We start from the raw sequence: 12,044 nt of genomic DNA on the forward strand, positions 1-12,044 counted from the left end.
GCTAATCTAGACACTAAGTAATAAATTCTAGACTCTTAACTAAACTAAAACTACTAACCGGCAAGTGAACCGGTCGACTCTAGTACAGCTAAGTAAGTCCGGATATCGAACCCACGAGACTCTTTTAATTACGTAAACTAGCTAAATTAGACTCAACTACAGACACGACTATTTATTTATTATTATTTCTTAATAGGGGTTTTACTAAAAACAAAAATTAAACTAATTAATAAAACTAAAGACTTAAAAACGACTTAACCCTAAACTTAATTCAGATGATGACGAGATAACTACCTAGGCTAGAATCCCCTAAATTTCAGTTGTTACTTAATCGAGAAAATTTTTAGTTATGGACTGGGATCGTAAAATATACACCTAAGAGAAAACCCGAACAGGACCCCTGACCCTTCTCAAGAGACACCTATGGGTTTCTAATAAGTTTTAACGCACACCAATATTAAAAATCAAGTTTCCTTATGGTCACCTAATTATTTATGATTTAGTTCCTTTATACGAAATCCTACCTTACAGCGCGGAAATCAAAGGCAGCCTAATATATTCAATTAACTCGATAGACAAAGTTAATCAATCAAACCTAAACAAACACCTTACGAAGAACTAAATCTAGCAAGATCAAATAATAAAGACCTATCAATAACCTAGCACTTTAAACCTTTTACTAAATCATAAAACCATAATGATAAATAAATCCCAAATCAAAACACAACGTCAAAGTAGGTTCATCATAAGCCTAGACAGTCTATAATGTTTAGCCTAGCATCATAAAATCAAACAAAACAATAACATACGAAATCATGGCGAAAATAAATAAGAACGGAAGAATAAAGGCAATAAAACCCGGAGTCTTCGTCCTTGATCGATAAGCACTTCGCCGGTTGATTCCTCGATTCCAAAGCTGCCGAAAACTGACCTCGGACGCCTCGGAACTCACCAAATTCGTCTGGAACTTCAGGGTATGATTAAGGGTGAGTTTAGGGGTCTTTTTATAGACAACAGGGGTCCAAAAATAAGTTAAGTCGGCCAAAAAACAAACATTCTGGAATTCCTCACCGCCGCGCCGTGCGACGGCCTTTTTCCCCTTGGCCACGCGGCGCTCCGGCCTAGGGGGGGCTGGTCCAATCTGGTCTGGTTTGGTTCAATCTTGGTTCGGTTCGGGTCGTTTCCTGATGCGTCGGTTCTTCGGTTCGGCTTGTTTTTTTATCGTTTTTTGCCCTCTTTAACCACGAACGAGTTCCGGGACCACATTTATTCAAATATGTTAGTAGTATACAAATCTTAACAAAACCGAACGTAAACTAATAAAATATTAAATAAAATGTACATGGGATTAAGTATATTAAACGTTATATCAAATATCCCCACATTTATTCTTTTTTCGTCGCTGAAAAAGTCTCATTGCAACGGGATCAGAATCAGAGAAATACAGTCTTAAAAACATATAGGCTATCTTAAAATTTTAGAACAACGCAAAAACTGCGATCACCAATATTGTTGTCAACTTAAACCCATGCCTTTGTCTTTACCGGGACAAGTAAGATCCATCTATTATTATTATTATTATTATTATTATTATTATTTGTATATTATCTAGTGGAACCCACAACCGAAACCCGTTTTATTTTAGATTTTACCGGATCAAACCACCCCAACTTGACTTAAACCTCATAATAGCAGATTAAAACATTGTTGCACATTTTTCATGAACAGCTAAGACGATCAAGGATATTGTTTATCCACGTAAATTTAAACATCAAAGTATACCAAGCAGGCATTAGATACGATTAAGGTTCAATTATTCAACTATCTAGCAAGTGTTCCCCACTACATGACATACCTCCGTTAAAAGAACTTGGTTGGTATTGGTTCGGCTCACTACGGCATTGATGTGGTACCGACACTCGATATGTGGTTACAATACAAAAAAATATTCTATTGCGAAAAAACCTTCGTTTTCATCGGAACTTATATAACTTGTTGCGAATACAACTTTGTTTTAACGGCATGACATATAAAAATATGTGCATGTCGTAACGACATACTAAAGTTTTTAAATATCGTATGCTAAACATTACCAAAGAATCAATAACTTAAATGTATAAGTAATAACAAAAAACCATATGGGAAGAAAAACACATGTTAATATACATACTAAAACCATTAAAACTTTGGGATGCTAAAGTGAAAAGTAAACAAAATTTAGCAAAAAGAAATGCCATGGATCAAAATTGAAACAATTTAAAACTTGCGGGGACTAAATTGAAACAATCTAAAATTCAAGAACTAAAGGTTCAAAATTTTAAAATATAATGTAGCAGGATGTTTCCTTTAACATATAGGGTATGTTTGGTTGGAGGTAATGAAATGAAGAGGAAATGAAATGAGAGAAGGGATGGAATGGATAAGGGAATGAAATGGATCATTACCATTCATTTTTCTTGTTTGGTTAACCTATAGGAATGAAATCAATTATTAATGTTTATTGTTTGGTATCCAAAAAAATTGTAGAAATGAAATATAAATAATAAAAACACTTCTATCTCAAAATACATTTTAACAAAAAAAAAACCCTCTACAATGGCGACGGTGGTAGCTCCCGCGATGAAAATGGTGGCGGCGGCGGCGGTGGCGGTGGTGTCGGCGGAGTTGGTGGTGGTGCCGATGGTGATGGTGGTGTTGAGAAAGTAGGGTGAAGGAGGAATGAAATGAAAAAAAAGAAGGGGGTGGGAAGAAATGGTTTTATGGAATGGGATTCCATGTGTAATGTTAAATAATCAAACACCACTTTTTTTATTCCCACATGATGAATCAGTCCATTCCTATTATCCCAGCGTACCAAACTCACCAAAGGCGTGTGATCCGTTTAAACTATTCCATTGATTGCATTAATTGGACCTGAAAGCCCAGTCCCGTCTTTTTCCTTTAAAGGCCTAGGGTTCCATTTCTTCATTAACATTAACACCACCACAGGCGGCGGAGTTGTTGCTAGCAAATCTCTGTCGATTTTCTTTCAATCAGGTACACTTAATTTCTTAAAATATTGTTGAATCGTAACGTGTTTTTGATGGATATGTTGATTAATTGTTATAGAGAGCAAAATGTCGATCGGAGAGCTTGCATCTACATACGCTTGCTTGATTCTGTCAGACGATGGCATCGCTATCACGGTTAGTTATTTCGGTTAGGTTTTATGTTACATTTTTTTGTGTATTTATATTGGGTAGTTATTGATTGATTTCATGTTTTCAACTGATTTTCTTATTTGAAATGAAATAATTGCATAACTAGGAAGAACTTGATTAGATGAACATATTTGTTAGTTTTTGGTTGATTTTGATTTGAAATTGTTGTAAGTTATTGATTGATTTAGGGTTGTTCAAAATGCTTGAGGTCGGGTTCATAGCTTGCTTGATAAAAGCGAGTAAAACTAGCTAAAATACTTGATTTGAAATGAACTGAGTTGAGCTGGCTCATTTTTGTAACCGAGCCTAACATGACCCTAGCTTGGCTCATGGCTCAGCTTGTTGGCTCGTTTAACTTCTAGATTGAGCTCAATCCTAGCCGAGCTGCCTTGTTTAGTTTCAGGCTTGAACCCAACCTGGCTCAACTCGGGCTCGACTCGTGAGCAGCCCTAGATTGATTAGATGTTTTGTTTTGATTTTTGATCTGGAAATGAATGAAGTGCTTAGATAGTTTGAATGAAATTGCTTAGGATGACACTTTTGTGAGTTTTATGTTGAGTTTATTTCGAAATTGATAGGCAATTATTGATTGATGAAATGTTTTGAGCTGGTTTTTAATCTGGAAATGATTCACTTGCTTAAATAATTTGCTTAGGTTAAGACGTTTGTTAGTATTTTGGATGATTTATACAAGAAACTTGCGGATCGGATGTAATCTGTTTGAACATGTGAAGCAGATTGTTGGATGAAATAGGTTTTAACATGTGAGAGATTGATATATATGATTTATAACATTTGTTAGTTTTAGGTTGGTTTTGACTTGACATTGATGGATGGAAATTGATATGATATTTTGTTATTTGTTAGTTTTAAGTTGATTGACAAGAAATTGATAGATCGGATGAAACCGGTTAAAACATCTGAGAAATGATTTAAATGATTTTTGATGTTTGTTAGTTTTAGGTTGATTGGCATGAAATCGATGGATTTAGGGCTGTAAACGAACCGAACAAACACGAACAAGGCCTTGTTCATGTTCGTTCGTTAAGAATATAATGTGTTCACGAACGTTTATGAACACTTATCGAACGGGATTTTATGTTCGTGTTCGTTCATTAAGAAAATTAATGTGTTCACGAACACAAATGAACACAAATAAAATCGGCAGAACCTAGAAATTGAGACCGGTGTATTCATCAATGTGAATAATGAAAGCCTATAAACCGAATCGAATGAACATGAACAAGGCATGCTCGTGTTCGTTCATTTAACTATAAAAGAACACGGTCACTTAATCGAACAAATATTTATGTTCATGATTGTTTATTTAAAATCGGCGTTTGTGTTCCTTTTTTAAAATCTAAATGAGCATAACTGAACAATGATAAACGAACATGTATGAACAAATGTAAGTGAACACAAAAATAAACGAACTTAAATGAAAACACTTAAATGAACACAAATTAACAAATATAAAACCTTTAAGAAGATGATATATCCAGACAATATTTAATTTACATAAACGAACGTTCATGAACATAAATGAATGAACGGAACATGTGTTCATGTTTGTTCGTTTAATTAGACGAACACAAAATTTTTGTTCATGTTTGTTCGTTTATTAAATAAACGAACATAAGTGAACTTCCCGCCGAAGGGTTCACAAATAGTTCACCGAACGTTCCGTTCGTTTACAGGCCTAGATGGATTAGATGAAATTGGTTTTAACTTTGAACATGTGCAATGGATATTTATTTATGACATCTGGATATTGTGATATGTTAATTGCAGGCTGATAAGATTGCCACCATCTTGAAGGCTGCTAACGTTGAATGTGAATCATACTGGCCAAGTTTGTTTGCTAAACTTGCAGAGAAGAAAAACATCGAAGATCTTATTGTAAATGTTGGTGCTGGTGGCGGTGGTGGTGGTGCACCAGTCGTGGCTGCTCCTGCTGCTGGCGGTGCTGCAGCTGCAGCCACTCCTGCACCAGAAGAAAAGAAGGTGATTTTTGTTATTATTTTTTTGTTTTTTTATTAAATATTTGTGTTTTTTGTTTTATATCATTTGACATGGTTTTTATTAATGTTTCAGGAGGAGCCTAAGGAAGAGAGTGACGATGATATGGGATTCAGCTTATTCGATTAGAAGCTTTTTTTTGAGTGTTAGTTGAAACAATCTATCTATTCTACGATTTTGAGTAGTTAAAACCTTAATTCTTAGTCTACTATCAAGCAGCAGTTTTTGTTGAATCACTTTTCTCATCTTTTATGTGTTTAGCGACTTTTGGTATATTGGTTTTTATTAATCCAACTATCGTCTTTTGGTCATTACCGGTTCCATCTAACGAATTGGTTGCTGACGGTCCTAACTTTTAACGTATTTGTTTTTAACGGTACATAACTAACAGAATTCTAACGTCGTTAGTTTCAGGTCGCCGGAAAAACGTTTTTGGTCGGAACTTTCAATTTCCCCCCCGAAAACTCGTCATTTTCGTCCCAAACATGTTGGTGACTTTGTATCGGAGCTTTAGTAATATTTTTCTAGTAAAATCCCCAATTATTAAGGTTGACGAAAACCACGTCGTCGGAACCTGTTGATGGTGCTTAGGTGGTGGTAGTTGGTTGGCGGTGAGTCATTTGGTGGTGGTTGCGGTGTTTAGGTGGCTTTTTCCGGCAACAAATTTGACTTTTTCGGTCAAAGACGTTTTTCCGACTACCTGAAACTAACGGCGTTAGGATTCCGTTAGTTGCGGACTATTAGAAACAAATACGTTAAAAGTTGGGACCGGCAGCAGGCAATTCGTTAGTTTGGACCGACATTGACCAAACAACAATAGTTGGGATTAATAAAAACCAATATACCTAATATTTTTTTTGCTATTGGTGATCACAATGATCAATTAAGTTTTTTTTACTTGTCTTGATTTTAACTGTGGTAATTAATTTTTTGCAAAATTTTTTAATTCATACATGTTTATTGGCCAACTATTCGTCACTATTGGTCGAAAGTCATCACAAGACTAATTATAAATTTGCAGACCCTAACTTGTATTTTTGGTTCATCGAATTTGGTCATTATGGTCACCAATTATATTAGTCGCCTTAGATATGTTTACTCCGTTAACAGGCTAACACGGTAGTTTAAATATGTTTACTTCGTTAGCAGGCTAACTAGTAACAATGCACTAGCCTCGATTTAAATTTCTGTGACAGAATCCATTTTGTTCGTTTTAGGTACTCCTCGGTAAAGCAATCATAATTATCTAAAGGTCCAAAGGCTTTAATATGTGATTTTGACAACTTAAAACAGCAGAAACGTATCTAAACGATTCTGTTTAATTCTATGGTACTTTATATTCAAAATCACATAACCATTATAAAGTTTCCCTTTATTAAGACGACCAACCTATTCAATTTAACCATTATAAAGTTTCCCTTTATTAAGACGACCAACCTATTCAATTTATATAAAGGAACTTGACCATTCTCTTCCCAACACTATGTAGACGCATTCACATTTTTTTCACGGCCCTCTACTTAATAAATAGTTTACGAGATTCTATACTTAAAACTGGTCCTAGATTCGAACAAACCATAAGCACACTATACATAAGCACACTATACATAGCACATCTTATGCTATTAAACTCGAGATTACGAACAAACCACCTGGCTGACATAAAGAGATTACAAACACCAACCGAGACAATAAAGGTGAAAAGGCAAGAAAAACACACTACATGTTCCTGTTAGAGTACAACTGTACAAGTGACTTCCATGACTTGCAACCATAGAAATCAACAGTTTATTTTCATTTAATGCAACTGGAGCTGAATATACTTATCAGTTGTTTCACAGTACACCCTAAATTCGTCTGAATAATGGATTAGTGTAGGACATTGTAAGGTCCCGATCCCGGTAACCTTACATTCGGTGTTGAATTTGCTCATAAACTCAGTTTGATACAGCGGAAGCATAATTAATTTGCAGCGGAAACTAAAACTTTTTACATAACAACTTATTTCCCTATCAAATCTTCAATATGGATAACCTCGTACACGACTTAATTTTCAATATTATTATTATTATTATATAAAAGCTCCCATCTACTGCACCCCCTTCCTTACTTTCTTCTTCTTCTTCTTTTTCTTCTTCTCTTCTTTCTTCTTTCCCAATTCACGGCTACCACCGCCGTCATCTCCTACCTTCGCTTTCGGCCGCCATTCAAGACAAGGGGTATGGATGTTAGTTTGAGCATCACACGAGTTCTTAATCGCACGGAATCTCAGACAACTCGCACGGCGTGCGACTCCAATCACGAGAACAAATCGCATGAAAGGAATGATTCGCACGGTAATGCGAAATCCGACACTTTCGCACGGGATATGAAATCCGACACTTTGCACGGGATGCGAAATCCGACACTTCGCACGGGATCTCGCTTCGCTCGGAACCTCGCTTCGCACGGGTGTCGCATCGCACGTGTTTCGCGTAGCACGGCTTCGCTTCGCATAGGATTCTGGTTCGCGCGAAATAGGTTGGATCTGGGTTTTGGTTTCTCTTAGTCGCACCGTCTTGGTGGGTTCGGATCTGGTTTAAGGGGTACACCTTGGGTTTAGTGCCTGACCATGGTTCACCGGAACCATCCCTACAGGAATTCAGATCCGGTTTCCTCTTCAGTTCATATTTATGCCCATTTGTATATGTAGGTTCTCATTTGTATGCAAGTATATGTATTTATGTTTTCATAAGATGTTTGTTTGTTTAACCATGACTGACTTCTCACTAGGTTTGGTCGATGTTCGTTTATCCCGTCTTGGTTTGGTTCGATTAAGGTTCTTTTAGGTTGATTGGTTCACGAACGGTCCCCTTACGGTTTATGAGAATCGTTTGGGTTTGGTTCGTTTGTGTTCAACCCTCAAGCTCATTTGTTCACTTGTGATTTTTCTTAACGAAAAGTGAACGAAATAAATAGGAAACGAATAAATTGTTTACCTTTTTAGTCGATTAAACTAGATCTTGTATATTTGAAATTAGATCTTGGAATGTTGATGTTAAGGAGATTTGTGTGTGTATAGGTGTGACAATGATTGGGAGGATGATGATGTGATAATAAGGATAAGGATGAAAATTAGGGTTTAGGGGTTTAAATAGACAAAGCTCAAAGGCTTTTAGGGCCAAAAATATTTTTAAGTCCATTAACCTAAATAATCTCATCCTTTATTATTATTTAATTAATTTAATCCAACGCCAAACAACACGATAACTAAAATAACTCATAATACTTAATTTACTTATTTATTGAGATGAGGGCGTTACAGTAGGACACTTCCACATTGAAATACCAAAATAAAAGTCATAAAGAACAAAATAAACTATAAGTATAATGAAGTATAAAAAGACCAAATAAAATGGCATACTAACACATAGAAGGCTTACACTACATCTTGTTCTCCAGACCGTCTCCAGATATATCTATGCTCACCAATTTCTTTAAAGACATTTTTGGCAATTTGAGGAACTCCAATATCATGGCTCTTCAAAGATCTTGTAACTTGAGGTGTAAAATTATGGAAGTGGAAATGCCTTATGAATGGCAGCTTTTCCATCAAATACGAACTATAATCCAAACAATACAATAGTTTATCAAAACCAAGAAGTTATGATAGTGAGATGATAAATGTTGTTGAAATAGGAAACGCGTGAGCTCTATATTTTGCGGATTTGTGAGATAGCAACAGGATCTTGTGAAGCTTTAGATTGCAAATAACGGTCTATATTTTAACAAGAAAAAGTGTCCCATTCTCTGATTATAAACCCTGCCACTTTACCAAGACATTGTACTTGTGAAATTGTGACAACTTTTTGCTTCCAACTATAACTTTTACAAACACCATCGAAAAAACAACCACCAAAAATTACATCAAATTAAAAAAAATGCCATTCTAACCATGAGATAGTTCTTATTTCGACCTATACTTGAACCAAAGGATTCTCCATGATTTTATTTCTCCAATAATGCCTTCAATCTTGATATCTTTACCGCGAAACCTATTCTCGTTCCTGGCTTTCCAAATACTCCAACAGGTTATAACCGTGATCCCTTGGAAAGCCTCTTTCTCGACTTTCCCCAAACCCACTTGATCATGAAGTATAAGTAAATCTCTAACTGAAGACGCTGCAATCATCGGCACCTTACACCAGTTGCTAACCCACTTCCAAACCTCCGAAGCCGCCGAGCACTCTAAAAAAATATGGTTCACCGATTCAGGCGCCAAGCCCCAAAACCCACACCTACTCAGTTGAATTTGAACATTTCTCCTAATTAACGCATCTTGAGTAGGTATTTTGTTCAATTCGGCCCTCCACACATGGATGTGACACTTAGACGGAACCCATTTACACCATTACATAACAAAAAGATTGCTCATGTCCCGACGTGAGGCCATTAATTTCTTAACCGATTTTACCGAAAACTTGCCTGACTTATCTCCCAACCACTTCCAAGAATCAGTGCCAGTTTTCCAAACCGCTGCCACTAACCGTAACAATCTTCTTATTATTTTCTCTCAACCTTGGATGCCGGCATATGTGACCAATCCCATTTCCAGGATTGCCATACGACCAAAATCTCTCCTTAGCTTTGCAAGACTTGTTCTTTTCCAACCTATATTAAGAAATTCAACTTGAAATTTAGAATTACCACACCAAATGTCCGAACAAAAACATATAGCCTTGCCATCCCCAAGTTCTCCTCCAACAAAGTTATGAACTTTCAACCCAGCCAAAGACAATTTATTCACCACGCAAGCAATGTTCTTCCAAGTCCCGGTAATGCTTTTAATGACCGGAACCGATTCCCATCCCGATCTTTGTCTATGAAAACCTTCTATAATTTTTCTCCACAATGCTTCTTTTTCTGTCTTATACCTCCAAACCCATTTAGTTAAAAGCGAGTAATTAACCGTTTTTAATCTAGCGAGGCCAAGAGCCCAAGACCTCCATTTTCTTAAGGATAAGCCACTCTATCCCAAGCCACCCAGTGTATCTTATGCACATTATTAGTCCCTTCCCATAGAAATCTTTTCATGATACTTTCCAATGTCTTTAATACTTTCCAATGTCTCCAATAGTTTGGCAAACTTTCAAGCACTGATTTTTTCAAGGTCACCCGCCCTCCAATCGATAAATAATGAGCTTCCCGGTGCCAATTGTTAATATTAGTCATATTCGCTCCGACCACTATTGCCAAATAGTTAAACGGAATGGTACCTTGATTACATCCCAACACCCTCGCCTTATTAACCACTTTGGCCTTCTCCACTTTACCACTCCCAAAAAGATTCGACTTTAATAGATTAATTTTGAGTCCCAAACACAATCTGAAACATCTCATAATTCTGACCACCGTTTTAAAATTATCTAGAGACCATTCTCCAATTATCATGGCGTCGTCTGCATATGGAAGGTGGGAAATTAAAGGTCCCGCGTTCGGAACTTGGAAACCACTAAGAATGCCCACTTCACACGCCTTATTAAGCATGCAAGAAAGGGCTTCCATCGCCACAATAAAAAGAAAAGGAGACAACGAGTTTCCCTATCTCATTCCTTTAAAACATTAAAATTGAAAAGTAGGAGACCCATTAACCAAAACTGAAGAGCTCGCTGAAGATGGAACTCCATGTACCCACTTGAACCACATCGAAGGGAACCCCATTTGCTTCATAATAGACCCCAAAAATTCCCAATTCACATTGTCATAAGCCTTTTCAAAATCGACTTTCAGAAGAAAAGTTTTGATCTTCTTATTATTTACCCCGCCAAAATTTCGTTAAGAATCAAAGGCCCGTCGAGAATGAAACCTCCTTTAAGGAAAGCCGATTGGTTTTCAGATATAACTAAACTTAGCACTTGTTTAAGCCGGTTTTCTAGTACCTTTGATATCATCTATTAATCACCCCTACCAAATTAATTGGCCGGTACTCGTTAAGATTTGTCGGATCCTTATTATTAGAGATTAGAGCTATAAAAGAGGAGCTACACCCTCTACTAATAACCCCGGTCGCATGAAACTGATCCATGATATGCAAAAAGTCTTCTTCAAATAGGTCCCAAAAGTGTTTTATGAACTTGAAGTTAAATCCATCAGGACCTGATGCCTGGTCACCACCGCAACCAAACACCACCCTTTTGATTTCTTCTTTGGAAAAAGCTAGCACCAAAGACTTAGCATCCTCCTCCTTTAACTTTTTTAAATTATTGCAATCCAATCACAGGAGAACGGGAACTTCTTCTTTATACTTATTTATGAAAAAACCAAAGATTTTTTTAAAATAATTTTTGGTTTTTCACACCACTCACCATATATTTCCAAACCATGAATTGAATTCTTTGCTTTTTTATTGTTGATAATCCCATGGAAATAAGCAGGATTATCATCTCCAAATGAAGCCCATCTGATTCTTGATCTTTGCCTAAGATTCTTTAATTTGAAAGCCTCCATCTCTGCTAAGTCTTTTAAACTCAAAACATCAAAAACATATCTAAACATTATTTTAGTAAAGTGTTTGATTATATGATGTATGGCCCTATAAAAGTGGTGTTAACTTTTGGCTGCGTTAAATAAGTTGAAAATGGTGTATGATGTTCTTAGCATTGTGCACAAATACCGTCACTAGGGTATACTTGTATGACTATGATAATGAGGATTTGTATGCTGATTTCGTTTGGAGTGGCTGATTACCTCGCTTTTGAAGATCTTTTGACTATTTTCGATTTTTGGGTCTTTTTGTGCTTGGTTTGTTGTTGGTTTTTTTATAAGTTTGTTCTTGTTGGAAAATTG

General features: G+C 36.4%; 2 protein-coding genes across 2 annotated transcripts; one reads left to right on the forward strand and one right to left on the reverse strand.

Moving 5' to 3' along the window:
• The first annotated feature begins 3,105 nt into the window (after positions 1 to 3,105).
• LOC143539287 (uncharacterized) lies at positions 3,106 to 5,418 on the forward strand. Its single transcript, XM_077032634.1, has 3 exons — positions 3,106 to 3,185; positions 4,992 to 5,204; positions 5,295 to 5,418. Exons 1-3 carry the CDS (start codon positions 3,117 to 3,119, stop codon positions 5,346 to 5,348), a joined length of 336 nt encoding a protein of 111 aa, XP_076888749.1. The 5' UTR covers positions 3,106 to 3,116; the 3' UTR covers positions 5,349 to 5,418.
• A 4,294-nt stretch (positions 5,419 to 9,712) lies between these two features.
• Positions 9,713 to 10,763, reverse strand: LOC143539303 (uncharacterized). Its single transcript, XM_077032651.1, has 3 exons — positions 10,317 to 10,763; positions 9,911 to 10,227; positions 9,713 to 9,869 (listed from the first exon to the last, which is right to left on the reverse strand). The coding sequence occupies exons 1-3, from the start codon at positions 10,761 to 10,763 to the stop codon at positions 9,713 to 9,715; spliced, it is 921 nt and encodes a 306-aa protein (XP_076888766.1).
• Positions 10,764 to 12,044: the final 1,281 nt, after the last annotated feature.

Source organism: Bidens hawaiensis, unplaced genomic scaffold (assembly GCF_021521415.1).
Source record: "Bidens hawaiensis isolate Kalapana, Puna unplaced genomic scaffold, B.hawaiensis_p1.1 tig00011860_1, whole genome shotgun sequence".
NCBI lineage: Eukaryota > Viridiplantae > Streptophyta > Magnoliopsida > Asterales > Asteraceae > Bidens > Bidens hawaiensis.

Bases quoted from the DNA above. Each gene is read 5' to 3' on its own strand.
- LOC143539287 (XM_077032634.1), top strand. From the start codon at position 3,117: ATGTCGATCGGAGAGCTTGCATCTACATACGCTTGCTTGATTCTGTCA. The intron at 3,186-4,991 runs GTTAGTTATTTC...TGTTAATTGCAG, and splicing joins ACGATGGCATCGCTATCACG to GCTGATAAGATTGCCACCAT. The intron at 5,205-5,294 runs GTGATTTTTGTT...TTAATGTTTCAG, and splicing joins CTGCACCAGAAGAAAAGAAG to GAGGAGCCTAAGGAAGAGAG.
- LOC143539303 (XM_077032651.1), bottom strand. From the start codon at position 10,763: ATGGAAGCCCTTTCTTGCATGCTTAATAAGGCGTGTGAAGTGGGCATT. The intron at 10,228-10,316 runs GTATTAAAGACA...GGCTTGGGATAG, and splicing joins ACTATTGGAGACATTGGAAA to AGTGGCTTATCCTTAAGAAA. The intron at 9,870-9,910 runs GTGTGGTAATTC...TTCTTAATATAG, and splicing joins TGTTTTTGTTCGGACATTTG to GTTGGAAAAGAACAAGTCTT.